Source organism: Onychostruthus taczanowskii, unplaced genomic scaffold (assembly GCF_017590055.1).
Source record: "Onychostruthus taczanowskii isolate IOZ18803 unplaced genomic scaffold, ASM1759005v1 scaffold90, whole genome shotgun sequence".
Lineage (NCBI taxonomy): Eukaryota > Metazoa > Chordata > Aves > Passeriformes > Passeridae > Onychostruthus > Onychostruthus taczanowskii.
This window is the reverse complement of record NW_024506994.1, coordinates 3683463-3699793: the sequence shown is the minus strand read 5'-3', so window position 1 is coordinate 3699793 and position 16331 is coordinate 3683463. Positions and strand designations below refer to the sequence as shown.

The window sequence follows — 16331 nt, the reverse complement described above, 5'->3', positions numbered from 1 at the left end:
TATTAGTGCAGATTTCTCACAGGTGGCCTTATCACGTGCAGAGATTAACAAAAAACAGAAGACTCAAACCAAATAGCACAAGACTCAAAATTATCTTGAAATACTGGTTTTGTTGCCTCCTGGCCTAGTCTGCCATCAGCCTGGTCGATGTTGGCACTGGATTAGGAAAAAGAACTATGGAAGAGTGACAAGCATCTGAAAGCTTTATTTTTTGAGAATATAAAGCTTGATTAGTGATCCTTTCAGATCTTGGGATAGTGATCCACTTAAAGACAAACGGATCGAGGTGCCACATCTTGAGCCAAGCCCAAGTGCTTCTGGAGGCCACAGAAGAAGAATAAATAGAAAGAATATTACAAATACTCAAGAGTATTGTAGCTTACTAGAACAAGGACTCAGTGCAGGTAAAGAGCAACTAAATAATTTTCTGAGTCATGATCTGTGGAGTCAGAAGTGCCCTTCACTGAGTGTTCCAAGAGTAAAATGGTTTCAAGCAATATCTTGACTTTCTAGCCCTGTTTGGGGAATGCTGAAAAATTGGAGTAGGTAAGAACCAGCAGAACCCTTTCAGAATATTCATCCTGCACAGAAAGAATGGCACCATTTGTTGACTTTTTCTGTAGGAAAAGGCTTTTTTCGTAGGATCTTTTAGAAATTTTGCTTCAGCCTTGATACTATAGATGACTACATTTTCTAAATAATTTTAAGTATTTTGCCAGGAGAAATAAAATTAAGGTCCTGAGAACAGGAATGAGAAAAGGATTTGTGTGGTTGTTTACTTAAGGCATGTTGTGTTTTTGAATTACGCTTGCTTTGGAGAGAGTGCAGAGATCAGTTTTAGCCTAAAGGTCAGATTTGGGACCCTCAACTCTGAGATGAAAACAAACCATCAAAATTAGGTTAGTAATGGGTGGAGAAACATTTTGAAAAGAAAATACTGGAGACAACTGGAAGTGTCAAGTACTCTGCAGAGGGAAAAGGTAATTAATGAATGATTTTACTAAGCTGGATTGAAAGATAACCCATGTCAATCTCACTAAAATAATTATTAACTATGTTAACTTGATGAAGTTCCCAAGTTTCCCATCTGGATGTCATCCAAGACTCTCCTGTGTTGCTTTGTGCATGCACCACTACAAGTTTTAAGTTTATTCTTCTTATTATTATTTAAGTGCTGTGAATCTTTTCTCTCTCAAGAAGGGTGGTGAGAGAAAAAGAGAAAGCTTATAAATCATTTGCCCAGAGGAGTCATCATTTCATGAATATATTTGCTCTCTGCCAAGTGACCAAACAGAGGTCAAGTGATTTAATTTAACAAATCCAAGTAGCCACCAGAAGAATGCATGTCCCTTGATGTGTTTTAATGCAGAGCTGTTTATAAAGTGGTTTATTTTCATAAAACCTTCTCCTTCTTCTCCTCTGCCTTCCCTTCTTTCACACATCCTCCATGAAAAACCCCAGGGGATTTATTTCATGCACAAAACCTTTAGGGCAGGAAGGGATGATCACTACCTAAGTCATCTGAGGCTTTACCTGACAAATCTTTCCTTGAAGTTGACAGACCATTAAAATGCAGCCACTGGGTAAGAGAAATGAATAATTCTTGTGTTTTATTATTTCAGCAGTTCAGAAAAGGCTTAGGAAAAGGTGACCAAGGAGCACTGGAACACAAGCAAACAGCTGGGACACACAGCTGGGACAAAAGGCACTTGTTCTCATGAACAGCAGGATTATTCAAGTTCAATCTACACAGTATCAATTTGCTGGGAAAAACTTTGGTTCCCAGAAAAACCTGAAGGTTTAATGGCACCATCTAGCCTTACTTGGATTTTCAGCTATAAACACTAGGTCTTTGGGAAAGGAAGGACAACTGTCCAAGACAAAATGGTTCTTGTCAGAGGTGTTTTAAGAGCAACTTGTGGTATTTTTCATCAGTATGTCATTTAGTCTGATCTGTAAAACACCTCAGAGGTGCCTTCCACTCATTGTGCCTCTGATTCATCCAGTTTAGTCAATGCAGTTTTTAAAAATTCAGCATCCACCTGAAATAAATTAAATTAAATTTCCAGCAAAAGCCCCCTTGAATATGAAAATTCACCCCCTGTATTTGATATCAAGACTAAGACACTCAATACCCCTGCATCACTTGATGTGCAAGGAGAAATCAAAATCATCTCAGCCTTCCCTAACCACATCTGCAGTTTTAACAGGAATAAAAATTGCCTTTTTCTCATTTAAGCAAGCAGACAGAACCTACAGGTGAGGCCACGTGCAGTAAGTCCATAAAACTCAACTGAAGTAAATTCAGAAATTAAAAATTCCCAATGGTGACTTAAATATTCCCCAGGAATGCACAGCTCAGTGTGACTCATCCTGCTCCCTAGAATCTCTCTGTGCTCTCAGCACACTGGGATACTCTTTAAAGTGTTTTTTTCCCCAAAATGTGCCAGTCCCACACCTCTGCTCCAGTCCTGGAGAAGGACCTTTCCAGCTCTTCAGGAGGATGTGATCACCCATCCATGCTTTTACTACCAAAGTCTGCAAGATGAATCCATGCCTTAATTCTTGAAATTCCTGAGCTGCCTGTTGTAGCTCTATTGACACCATCTTTAATTCTTATTTCAACTCATATAATATTCTTGTTTAATATTTTTTTTCCCAGGGGAATGAGCCCTGGCTTTTCTAAGTGATGGAGAATGAAGCAAATCCTAAATTTTACCAGCATGGATGGTGCTTGACATAGAAGAATGAGACTGAGGAGCCCTTTCCACAAAGCTAAAAATCCATGGTAAAGGCAGTAGGGGTGCAAGGAACAACAATTACAGAGAGAAATAAAGAAATGGAATAAAAGTTAAGGAAAGGAATATTCTGGGATGTGCAAAGGGCTTCCATCCATATTTTGCACCCAGTTCAGGTGTTGTTAGTGTCCTGTGACTGCTTTTTCCTGTGACACATTAAATCACTTGTTTGGAATTGGCTTTTTATAATAAACAACACCAAATTCCTGGTAAAATGGCAATAAAATAACAATCCATGACTGCTGGAGAAGACTCCTTTGCCACCAAATTTCTCACCAAGGGACAAAGGTATCCAGCTTAACCAAAACTCTGCCTGTCAAGCTCCTCTTAGGTCCTTTATGCTGAACTGGACAGGACTGATCTCACCAGTGAGCTCTGTGGTGTCTCTGTGCTATAGGGACATTTAAGGATCTGTTAAATATTTCATTGGGATTACAAAAGCTTTTGCTCATCTTCTTATTGAAACTGGATCACTGCATGACAAGTTTGGGTTGGGAGTGTTTAAAGGTCACCTAATTCCAGCTCCCTGCCCTGGGCAGGGACACTTCCACTAAGCCAGGCTGTGCCAAGCCCTGCCCAACGTGGCCTGGAACCAGAAATCCCCTCAAAACCAGGAATTTCCAGCTGGGGAGGTCCCATCTCCATGTTCTGAGGAACAAGTGCCTTGGATTGAAGCTCACTGCAAGCAAGGGGAGCAGCTCCACCACCTCAGCTCCACATTCCTGCAGCACAGAGTCTCTGTCAGCAACTACAGCCATGGCCAAGAGCTGCAAAACCTCATGCAAACCACTGCCAACAATTCCAGTTAACCAAAGCTTGGGAAAAGGGGTCATTCCTCTGAGAGCACTAACACAAAACTAAGGAAAAGCATGTTTTCCATTGGGCCAGTTGTTATTTTAAAGTCATTTGTTTGCAGAAATCAAGAGTTGCTCACACTGAACTATAAAAGCCATAAAGCCTGAGCAAGATTTGAGAGAGAAAATCTCAATGTTTATCTCATCTCCAGGCTAATATTCACTGGAAGATATTTAGATATTTGCTTGCTTTCATGTCTGGTTTTTTTTTTTAGCTGAGAGGGAGTTATTTCTGAAACGACTTCACCCTGTCCAAAAAATCTGTGAGAAATGGCACTGAACAGCTCCAGCTCTGTAAGAACCCATCAGATGCACCCAAGGAGAAAAGTTCTCTGCTTTGTACCAGTTCACGCTGCATTAATGACAGCATTTCAATGGAAAAACTCGTTTGCTCTGTGCTATGCAAAAGAGGCACCACCAGCAGCATCTTCAAAGCAGGAAATAAAAGCGTGTGAGTGAGCAAAATCAACTTTATAGTGAGATAAAATTATTATCCCACTCATTAGGTGGACCTAATGTATTACCTCTGCTGGGACCTTTGGACTCTGAAACATGCAATGAGAGAAATCATTGAGGAGAAGGGAGGAGAAAAACAGAAATCATTAAGAATCCTAATCTTTAATTTTTGCTTTAAAAACCTTACAATATTGAAACACCCCACAGTTCTCTCCAAACAGAAGTTGCTACAAACACTTCATCACCTGCACATATTTTAGCATTCTCTCCATGGATCAGATGTAGCAGATTTAGCAACCAATGCTGGAGCACTACATCAAAATTCTATTATTCTGTGCAACTGCATTATGCATTAAAATGCCTTGTCACCACCAGATTCTCCCCCTCAAAATGACTCCACGCTTGCTGGGCAGAATATCTATCAGGAGGAGATCCTTCAGTTGATCTAGGATTTGGAAAAATAAGCTTAAATTTAATTTTTCACCTTTTAAAGGAATGCTTTGGGTCTCTAGTGGTGTTTTTAAGGAGTGAAAGGGGCTAGATTATCATCCACCACAAGTTTAGGATGACTGGGAGGTCAGGGACTTTCTTCACAGCCTTTACTCTGTCTAGAGGTGGACTTGGACTGAGATATGGATCCCAAAACTCTTCCTTTCTCCCAGATTTTTTTCCTCCACCCAGGTAAAAGCTCTGGAAGAACTCTAAAGCTGGACAATGCTCCTGAGTATCCCACAGGGGCTGGGACAAGGGCTGGGAACTTCCCCAGATAGGTCCAGAGCAGCACATCCCAACCTATTTCTGTCCCAAGGATCCAGGAGCACATGGGGGTAGCCCATTTTTCATAAATATTTCCCTTTTATGCCCCCAATCACTGAGTAATTGGGTAATTTCCTTTTTTCCCCAGTCTTCCCAGGAGATCTGCAGATACTCACCCTGTTGCTGCTCAGGTTATAAGGGGGAGCTAAATCCTGGCGGCTTGTAGAAAGCTGGAAGAGTTGAAAGAAGCAGAATTATTTCTTAAAAAGAACTTTAAAAAATTCATAACTATGCCTCTTGACTAGTTAAGACTAAAAAGAAATAGTTCTTTGGTGAAAGCAGAATCACAGTCCAAGAAATTAAAGGTGAAAATTTAATTCTTGACCTGGGAGGAGCCAGAATTTGACGTTAGTTTGATTACCAGTTCTATCAAACGATTTCTTTCCAAATTTTGGGTAGCAGAAGTCTCATTTTTCTTATGCACAACACTGCCACAAAGCTTAAGTTCAGCACATAACTGACTTCAGCATATAACTTGTAACTTGTTTGGAAATCTTCTAAAGAAAAAGAGAAAAAACCCACCCCTTCAACTTGGAAAGGAAATGAAAAATCTCCATTGTTCAGGGAAAAAAAAAAGTAGCACAGAGGGGTCAAAAAGAAGGAAATTCATTGCTCTGTTCCATGACTCCAGGACCTGAGAATGAAGAGTGGAGCTGCTGGAGATGCCAGCAGGGAAAACTCACCCGATTCACGTTGGGGGAGCTCAGGCTCCTGCGGTAGAGTTTTCCTTTTCCCATCAGCTGCTCCTTTACAGCAACTTCCTGGCAGTCACAGAGAGCAAAACGAAGAAAATGAGTGTATTTGGCAAGAATTAAAGCTCTGATCATCCCAGGATAGCTTTGTCTATACAAGTAAAATGCTTCTGAGCTGCCTTGTGGCACAGGCTGCTGTCTGTAAAGTTTACACGGCTAAAATTATCAATGGATAAATTTTAACATCTGGTATTTTGCTGATTGGCACATGTAGGATTTTGCAGTCTTGATTCTAGGAGATGACAGAGATGCAAAGACTTAGACTCTCTTTCCTAGCTGTGCTCTTATTTTAATCCTTTAAACTAATTATAAATGACAGGGAACTTGCTTTCAATATTTAAAGTGCATCACATTTCCCTGTGAATTTATAGTGGGCAGGCACAAGCTCCAGCTTGTTTTGCATAACTTTTCTCTTTGTGCTTGCATAATTTATATCCAGGAGAACAATTTTTAACAAATGTTTTTCTCTCCTGTATTTTTCCTGGTAAACAGATCAAGTTATAGTACTTAAAATTAACCCAATCAATGTATTTTTTTTATTGGCAGGATGGCTTTGGTGAATTCAAAGTAGAATGTGGGCAAAATGACAAAAAATCTACTGGCAATTGCAGAAAACTATTGGTAAAGCTTCAGAAAGCAAAAGCTAAGGCCACATAACTCCTTTTCCTGAACCAGAATTAGCAATGAACAGCTTAAAACCAAACCAAGCCCCCCAGAACTGTGCCCTGAGCAGGGAACTCCCAGCCCCATCTGCGCCGGAGCTGAGCGAGGACATCTCTGCTGCCCTGGATCTTTGCCACAGGCCCACTTTTGGAGGCTGAGGTGTGCACTGGGGTGGTTTTTGGGGTTGTTTGGTAGCTTGTGTGCACTCAGGAGGGTGTTTGGATGGCACACAGTGTGCTCAGCACTCCCTGCTGCAGCCAGACCTGGCGCAGCCGGTCCAGGGTGAGGATGTTCTCCACGGCCAGGACGCTCCGCAGGTACTTCTCAATGTAGGCTTCAGAGTCAGCTGAAGCTGCATCTTCCACGTTTGCTGCCATCCTGGCCAGTGCCTCCCGCTCCTCAGCCCCTTGAGCATCCTGAGGAGGCAAAAAGAGAGGGCAGCATTTTAAAATAAACCCGAAATCTCCCACTCACTCTCAGAGAAAATGCATTTTTAAACCACATGGCACCAGCTCAGCACTCTTTGTCCTTAAATTCAGAGGCAGATGAGAATCATGGAATAGTTTGGGTTGGAAGAAACCTTAAAACTCATCCCATTCCACCCCCTGTCACGGGCAGGGACACTTTCCACCATCCTAGGTTGCTCCAAGCTCTGTTCAACCTAGCCTTTGACACTGCCAGGGATGGGGAGTCCAGAACCTCTCTGGGCAATCACTGCCCCACCACCCTTGGAGAAAAGGATTTCTTCCTAATATCTATTCTAAATTTCTTCCTAATACCCAATCTAAGATTCTGATCCAAATAAACACCTTGTGCCACGTAACCTGCACAGGTGCTGCTGCCACTGTCACAGACATCTCAAGCTGTACGTGGTTATTGTTTTGAGGCTTTTTGGGTTCTTTCTGAGAGTCTCACAGCAAGACATTGCCATTAATTAGCAAAAGGGCTGCATTCAGATATTTCATAATTAAAAAGTGCTTGAGCACATTTGGGGCGTTATCTAACCTGAGAGGAAAACAAAATTTCAAGTGAGCTGCAAGAAGGAAAAAAAATAGAACATTGCTCGAGAAGCATTTCAACACAGAGTGCAAAATGCAGCAGAACATGAAAGAGCCAGGCAGCAATCAGAGTTTTGGCTCTTCATGTGTTAATGTTTTCACAAGTGCCCTGATAGAGCATCTCTTTGGAAAGAAAGGATTAGCATCTAACTGGGAATATGCTCAGGAATCAAGAGCTGCATAAAGACATTACTGAGAAAAAGCCACTTTGTTATTTTTTTCCACAGATTCTCGTGCTCCCCGCAGCAGCCACTTCACCTGCCCATTTTTCCTCCTTCTTTTCCTCCCCCCATCTCTCTTCAAACTGCCTCTTCAAGGACCTGAGCAAATAGATGCTCACTCAACAAAATACACAGTGACAATGCTAAGTCACAGCATGTAAAGGAACAGGCTCCATCTTTTACAAACCACAGTTTCTGCTGGCAGCAGCAAGAGCCAGCATGCCCAGATTAGGGGGGAAAGCACAAAATTAGAGGGGCTTGGCCAATTTGAGACACTCTGATTTCTTACTCACCTCTGGAATGTTTGAGACTATCTCAAAAGTGACGCCACAGCCAGGGATGGAACTTCGGGGGGACATTCTTCGGAGGAAACTCTGTGCAAAACCCTGTGGGGAGCAAACACGAGGAAAATGTGGATTAACAGGTTCCAGCTGAAATAAACATGAGGAAAATGTGGATTAAGACATTCTAGCTGTGGATTAACAGATTCCAGCTGAAATAAATGCAGTTCACAATGAAAGAAGCCCAAACTGCAAAGTCTAACCAGTAAACATGTAAGAGCCAAAGATTTCAACTTGGAAAAAATCATTTGCTTGCTTATTGTGGATACAGAGAAGGAATGAATTCCTTCCTTGCAAGGTGACTGTTTCACCAAGCATCAGCTGCTTTTAGAGGTGCTTTTTTTTTCATGACAGAGCCCTAGGTGACTTGTCTTGAATATTGACAAGTACAGACATTAAATTCTTGACCAAAGAGATCGTTATGAAGAATGATTTAAGGGGCATGGTCATTGTTTATGCTGACTTGGCGCCTTGCAGGGTTAAGAACTGGACTGTTGAATTAATGCAGGGATGAGTCATTCAAAGATGCTGCTGAGACAAACTCCCAGGAAAGGTTATTGACGGGGGTTTTTAGAAAAACAGGAAGAAAGCCAAAGATTCTGTGTTGGATGAAAGTAAAAAAGGGCACTGACTAAATCTGTAGAAAACAGAATTGATGAAGACTTCACCCGATTGTGATTATTGGCACATTCAATTGATCTGTTCAATACAGTCTCCCATTCCACAGGACAAAAAATTCACTGTTCTTCCCCTGCTGAGAAAAAGCTTCTGCCTGATGGAAGCACCAAGAACTGGGGTTCTACTTCCAGCACTGGGAATTGCCTACAGGGTTTCTGGGTGTGACCACACCTCTTCTCTTTGCTCTTGCTTCAGATTTTAACTACAGATGTGCAACCAGAATAACAATCCAGGCTTTCTGCTTTGTCATTATCACTGCCAGGGGAGGCTGGATTCTCAGACAGTGCTGAACAAACTCCTTCCTCCCTCATCGTTGTCAGGATTTATATTATTTTCAGGGCATGATGCTGCAAATGGAATGACAACTTCACTGCCTGCCATTTATCAAACACCCTGCTCTCACCTAGACATTATTGTAAGAGCACCAGCTGGAAAACATAAAGGACCAAGAGTGATTAACTCTGGTGAATTAACACAAGGGATCTCTCTTCCAACTATTCCTAGCTGATTTCTAAATACCTGGAGGTGTAAATAAAAATGGTTAGCAGCAACGTGTGGACTTAATATAGGGCTAGGGAAACAAAGAAGTTCCTTTATGCAAAATACAAACTCCGAGCTCACGAGAAATTAACTCTTCTTCATTTTCTAGTGAGAAAGCACTTAATGGTTAAGAGGAAAATTAATTTATCACACTTAGATGCCTTAAAAAACAAGCTGTGTAATCATCCACAATGCAAGGGATACCAGGAAAACGACTTGGCAGCTCAAAGCCTCGCTGGACGCCGCTGATCCGGTGCTTCCACCCAGGCTGAGATGGGGGGAGAAAGGAGGGAATGTGAGTCCTGGGAAGTGGGAAGGGCTGCAGGAGCTGTACCTGTCTGCCATAGACGTTGACACAGATGCGCTTGCGCAGCACCAGCTGCATCTCTGCAGGGTGGCTGAGCTGGACAGTGGCTCTGACAATCAGGTAAACCCTCTCCTCCGCCGCCGTCCCCTTGCTGAGCTGGATGCAGTCGTGGACCGTGGAGTCCCACGAGGCTTCTGCTTTCACCTGCAAAAAGGGGGAAAAAAAATAAATGTATCCTCTAATAAGCATAATTAGGTGTGTAATTAACTGTAATTAATTAAGCATAATTAGCAAAAATACATAATACATAAATTTTGAGAGTCGGCTTCTCCGTTTCGCTCCCTGTGAAGAAAAAATCCCCGCACTTTAGAAGAGGCCATTTAAAAATCAAGATCAGTTTGCCAAATGAAGACGTTGGGATTAAAAATGCCAACTTGCTCAAAATCTGGAACATTTCCTCTTGAAAAAAGATCTTTGAATACCCAGGATCATTGCAAATAAATTATAAAATATGCAGAAGTGCAGGACCATTTGGCCTAATTTATTAAGATAAACCAGAGAGCAACAGAGATTGCAGTGGAAATCTTCCATCATGCCACAAAAATTCTCTTGTCTGTAGCTGAGAAATAACTTTGCTGAAGCCTTTCTAGCAATACAGTAAAAGCTGGAATTTTTCTTCTTGCATGTTAAAATATAAGTATTAATGAAGATTTAATGGTTTATCTTCAAGTCATAAGAAAAATGGCCTGGTAGCCAAATTTCCAGGCTCTAAATACAAATCAGGACAAAAACAAATCCCTAACAGAACTACCAGGAATAAAGCTCTTCTAAAAATCAAAAAAGTTTCAGAAAAACAAGCCAAAATTTAAGAAATGAGTCAGAGGTTCTAAACCTAATAGTAGAAATTATAAACCAACAATTGTAAAGTTGTGAAACTATGAGTTATGTGGCAAAATGGAGGATAATGAGTGTAACAATGCAGAGGTAAAAATGTTAACAATTAACAATTAATTGTTTCTTCAACTAGGGCTTTTGTACTCTGATTTACTCAGGGGTTTTGCTGTGTTAAATACAAACTGAATCTCAGGCTTTTGGAATGTTTGGATGAAGGAAGATCCTTGAGTTTTACTATTTTCCAAATCATGCTTATACTTCCAGTGAATATTCCTTGAAAACACAGTTGCTCACAGGAGAAACAAGTGCTTTATCACTTTTATGACCTATTTGATGTATTATTTGCACATGTGGTCATATAAAAAGAATTAAAATTAAATTTAAAATTAAAATTTAATTAAAATTAAAAGACAAAAATTTCCTGGTCTGCAGCTTCCCTTACCTCACTGTCATGATGCTTCACAATCTGCAGCTCAAAGAACTCCTCCTCTTCCTCTGCCACCAGAGTAGCATCCCAGCCTCCTGCCTCTGGGTCATCCAGGTTATCCTGGGAGCTGAAGTCATCAGCTGCAAACAGGAGGGGATGTGGAAGGTGAGGAAACACAAAGCAATCACCCTTTTTAAAAAACATCAGCAAGTCATGAATTCACATTTTCACCCCAGCTCCCCAACTTGGCTACTCAGACTTCACCAGCAAAATTAAAGCTGCATTGCTCCACTTAAAAAAAAGAAAAAAAATCCCATTTCTATACAGAAAGTGTGCACAGAGATTTGGGGACAGAGACTCAAATGTGCCTAATAAGGGGCAGGAATCTCCCCCCATGGCAAACACCCCTTCCTTGCCCACAGGTGGATTTTCAGCACTGAGCTCATTTGGCATTAAATATGTGGTGCTGTTAAGATAAACTGCTGGATGAACAGGAGAAAATACAGTACTTTTAGATCATGATTAAACAAACTCTTAAATCTGGGTTTTGAGAAGCTCAACCTGTCCTGGCTGGAGTCCCTCCCCAGGAATTATTAACCAGCTCCTCTCTGAAGCCACTGGATCCATGGATGTGCTGTCCCAGGTGGACAAACCATCAATGCCAGAGGATTGCAGCCCAGGTCTCCTCCCACCAGGCTGAGTGTCACCTCTCCTTTTCACCTGACACCTCTCATCCAAGTATTAACCCTCCTTTAAACATCCTATCAAGGATTTATTTAACTGATTGCTCCCTGGATTGCTTTGGAGCTGTCACCTTCCTGGTTCCAACTTCCCATCTTTGGTAGGAGCATGTGACAAATGCATTGTTCAAACTGGATCTTGCATTGGGATGCATGGGATTATTAAAACCCTATGATTCCTCCCATAGATAATATTGCTCATTTTGAAACATTAAGCAGTATGTTTCAGGGAAAATGGACACTTCTCCAAGTAATCCACCTGCCATTCCAGGCTACTGCTAATTTTAAGAGCTTGCTTCAATTCTGAAATATCACTGGCTGGACAAAGTTTGTTTCCAAATTACTCTGATCACTTACCATTCAAGTCAAGGAATATAACAGGAATGTGAGTTTCCATACCAGCCACAGGAGTCCTAAAATACAAGACAGGAACAATGGTGGCATTTAAAGTAAGAGAGATTTACCCAGCACACGTCCCTGATAGTCCAAACCCTCAGGACACTGTATTCAGTCTGCAAATTTTAGCCAGACCATTGATAACCTTGGCAAACCTCTTTATTTTAATTTACTGCTGCAGATTCCAAGAGACTCAAATAAATTAGTATTTCTTTTATATCAGCTCTCTTAGAATTATTATCTTCTTTGACCTCTGCTTTCTGAAGTGTTTTCCCTCTCCTAAATGCTAATAGCAAAATTAAGTTTATTTACTCTGACACACACATTCATGAAATGCAAACCTCTCTACTTGAGTGATGGCAGGGAAAATGGGGAATCAGAAAAGCCAGTCTCAAAGTTTTTAAACTAATACTGATGCTGCCATCCACACAGTTATTACTCTTTCTTACCAAACACATACTGAGCCAAAACTGGTGAATTTATAGTGGAAAAAGAGCAGGCTGGAGTCTTGTAATATATAAAGTGCTTGAATCACACTGAACATTTCCTCTAGTGCAAACCAGATTCTTCCTGGAGCAAGTTTCCTGCTCCCCTGTTTTTAAACCTAATGAAACACACTGATGTGAAAGTTATTTGTTTCCAACAAGAACTTGATTTTTTTTTTATGTTTCAGAAGCTCTGACAAACTTCAGCTTCAAAGTCCATGACACTCAATTCCATCAATAAATACTGTCAGAGGCTTGCTCAGAGAAGATATTCAGGAAGTTTCAAGCAACTGAAGATGAGTTTGAGGTGAAAAAACACTGAATTCTTATCTGCAGTTGTTGCTCACAGCTGATCCAGCACAGCAGCCTCAGTCTAGTGCTCTCTACTATTTTTAATGTTCAGAAAATTACATGCAACACTTGCTGACTAAACAGAGTTTGTTCTCAAACCAGGAGTGCAACAAAATGCTCCTGGAGATGCAGTTTTATGATGAGGGCAGCCTTTTAAGCGAATGAACTAGGTAGTTAACATATTAGCTAATTTTTTTAAATGGCGAGTGCAGTGGTAATAAATATTGATTCCTTTTTTCAGAAGGTTATAATTACACCCTGATCAATAACAGTATCGTTTACCAAACAGCATTTCTGGATTTCAGAGACACAACCTGATAAAATAATTTAAGCAAGAGGCCTAATTTTAACAACTTTGCTCATGCAGTGCACAGAGGCCAGATTGCGGAGAGAAAAAAAATGGCCACAATCCAAAGCCAGGAATGGGCTGTGCATCATTTTTACATCCCTCCTCTAGGAATGGATGTTCCTACCACTCTGCTGGAGCTCCAGGGATCCCACTGCCAGCAGAAGGAACCATCACAGCATTCCTTTCTTCAGTGAGGGTCAGCCTCATCTCCAACAGCTGAGCCTCCCGATCCGCGTCGTCCTCTGTTTTATCTGCAAGATGTCAGGATGGCAGAGCAGCTCTGAGTGCCTCTGGCACGTGGCAGGAACTTTGTACCCCCATGACAGAATCAACCCTGCTCTGCTCACAACCCAGCACACAAAGAAACACCCCAGAACAACAAACAATTTCATAGAAGCTTCTCCAACTGTAACTTCAACCCCAAAAAAGCAAATTACTGCTGAGTTCAGAGCTCCAACTCTCCATGAACATCTTTTCTAAATTTGACAACATATTGAGATAAAAATGTGTGCCCATCTCTCAACCTTTTGCCTTTAACAGCATTTTCCTTACCAGGCTTCCCCACGAGTTTCTGCAGCTGCTGATCAAGGTACTCCTGGCGCTTTGTTAAGGCACAGAGCCACTTCCGACGGAGCCTCTCCAAGTCCCTGTCCTAAAAAGAGGACATTAAAAAAACACATTAAATAAAAAAACACATTAAAAAAAAATGTCCTAAAAAACCACATTAAATATTGCTCCAGGAAAGCCAAGGTTTCCTGACTGTGGTTTGCACATTTTCTACAAACCCTTCTGCTCATCCTACACCCAAGCAGAAGACGAAGACACATGTAAACCTTGAACTCTCCATATCTTATTTGAAGTATTTTTGCTTGCCAACTCTTTAGCTTTTTTTGCTGTACTACCCAGCTGAAAAAAACCCTTCATTTTATATAATTCTTCACCACCTAACTACTCCAAAACTGACTAACCACTGGAGCTGGAAACCCCAGTCCTCACCACTCCCCTCAGTGTTTAGCAGCCTCATGTCAGGAATCCATCCCTACCCCACACCATCCCACTCTTATGGCATCTGCAAATGTGCCCCTAAAATGATTTTTTTCAAGTGCTTATGTCCTTTACATAACCCCCAAAACATCTGAATATCCCTAAGAACATTCAGTTCCTCCTCTAATATGCTTTAATCTGAAAACTTTTGCATCTGTAGGAGAGAATTTTGAATTTTTACCTGATAACTGTCCATTTCATCCTCTTCTTCCTAGGCCAAAATACAAAAAACCATACAATTAATTTTTTTTGATAGCAGAAGACATACTGAATGTAAAAGGTGTAACTATTCTAAGCAATATTAACAGTCTTACATAAAAATAAAAGTCTGAGTTTCTAGGCCAAAATACAAAAAAACATATAATTAATTTTTTTTTTTTGATAGCAGAAGACATACTGAATGTAAAAGGTGTAACTATTCTAAGCAATATTAACAGTCTTACATAAAAATAAAAGTCTGAGTTTAGCAATGGTCACAGAATTAAAACACACTGACATCCCAAAGATTTGCTGATACCATCTCATCCAAACACCAACCAGAACCATCCAATAATTATAATGGAAAAATTCACAGTAATGTAACTATAAGTCTTAATAATTGAAAGAAAGTGGAATACAAGAAAAAAACAGGAGAAACACCTTAAAACCTCTTGATCCTGGACAGCAAAGAAAAATGCTGCTTTACCTCTAGGACTTCAGTGTTTCAGCAAGTGCTGAAAAATCCAAATGTGGTATAGAATCCCAGAATTGTTAGGGCTGAAAAAGACTTTTAAGAGTCTATTGTGTCCACCCTTCAACCAGCACCACCACCATGGTCAGCACTGAACCTCAACATTGTGTCCACCCTTCAATCAGCAGCACCACCACCATGGTCAGCACTGAACCTCAAGCGCCAAATCCACACGTTTTTGGAACATTTCCAGGGATGGGGACTCTACAAGTGCCTTGGGCAGCTGTGCCAGGGCTGGACAGCCCTTTCCATGAAGGAATTGTACAAAATATCCAGCCTGAACCTCCCCTGGCACACTTTAAGGCTGTTCCCTCTCATCCTGTCCCTGTTCCCTGGGAGAAATCCTGACCCCACCTGGCTGCACCTTCCTGTCAGGGAATTCCAGCGAGGAAAATTTCCTCTGGAGCTTCATCTTCTCCAGGCTGAACCCCTTTCCCAGCTCCCTCAGTCCCTCCTGGGGCTCCAACCCCTTCCCCAGCTCTGTTCCCTTCCCTGGACATGCTCCAGCCCCTCAGGGTCTCTCCTGTCATGGGGGGCCCAGAACTGCCCCCAAAACTGAGACGTGTCCAAAATGACTGAAGGTAACTTTGCTGCAAAGTTTTTAAAGGAGAAGAATTTTAAAAACCTACTGCAATTATTAGGGAATTAGAACAGCAGCCACACTCAGGAGTGACAATGCAGACTTTCAACCTTTTATTCCCATTATTTTCCCACCTTTAATTCTCGACCTTCATCCCAAGCAGAGCCACTTGCAATGAGCACAACTGCCCCTCCTCACAGGGAATTGAAAAGGAATGAGGGCTCCAATCCTCAAGGAGTTATTACTTATCTAGTTAAGCAATAACAAGCCACCAGAGCCTACTTTTCTACCTTTATCATGAAAGCAAAAACTTAGCTAAGCTAAAATTAAAAAGCCACAGAGAAGAGGCATTTCCTTAGTTCAAGGTCTTTAGAAAATCCTTCACATTCCAGAGATACCTGATTTACCTGAGATAAGAGAAATGACAATAAGGGGACTAAAAATCCAGGTGCTGATGTCCAAAGCCTATTGTAATCAACAGGTCTCATAAAATCTGATTTTCAGTGGCCCTTTCCCACGGGGGTTATCAATGTCAGGCATAACTCACTGGTTTCTCTCTCTAAAGTTGAGTTGAAGTCTTTCTCCTTGATAGAATTACTATTTTGGGGACTGCCAGCTTTGTGGGATAAGTCTGGAACTGGTCAGTGGATCAGGAATTCACTGGGGAATTAATAGGGTGAGGCAGACAGGATGCTCCCCTGGGACTTGTCCCTACAAAGGGTCACTTGTAGGTTGTGGGTGAAGGAAAAACTGCAAGAATCAATCATGCTGTCCTAGGAGAGAAACTTCCTCCATTCAGGAATTTCCTGGCTTTACAGGAAGGAAATGTGGGTATCAGGGGCTGCTGTGGT

At 41.4% G+C, this 16331-nt stretch overlaps 1 protein-coding gene across 6 annotated transcripts in view; it reads right to left on the bottom strand.

Moving 5' to 3' along the window:
• Nucleotides 1-16331, bottom strand: part of KIF13B (kinesin family member 13B) — a 120404-nt gene that overhangs the window by 20823 nt on the left and 83250 nt on the right. For 4 of the 6 annotated variants that reach the window (XR_005954238.1, XM_041426125.1, XM_041426126.1 and 1 more), the window contains 11 exons: nt 14352-14381; nt 13679-13778; nt 13251-13377; nt 11903-11958; nt 10821-10945; nt 9512-9688; nt 7912-8004; nt 6603-6755; nt 5608-5685; nt 5041-5094; nt 4177-4197 (listed from right to left, as the gene is read on the bottom strand). Coding sequence is in view for 5 of the 6 variants with exons in the window: in XM_041426125.1 (XP_041282059.1) it covers nt 4177-4197; nt 5041-5094; nt 5608-5685; nt 6603-6755; nt 7912-8004; nt 9512-9688; nt 10821-10945; nt 11903-11958; nt 13251-13377; nt 13679-13778; nt 14352-14381 (1014 nt within the window). In the remaining variant the exon portion in view is untranslated. The remainder of the gene's footprint in view (nt 1-4176; nt 4198-5040; nt 5095-5607; nt 5686-6602; nt 6756-7911; nt 8005-9511; nt 9689-10820; nt 10946-11902; nt 11959-13250; nt 13378-13678; nt 13779-14351; nt 14382-16331) is intronic. The other 2 variants (XM_041426127.1, XM_041426129.1) reach the window with 1 other exon arrangement.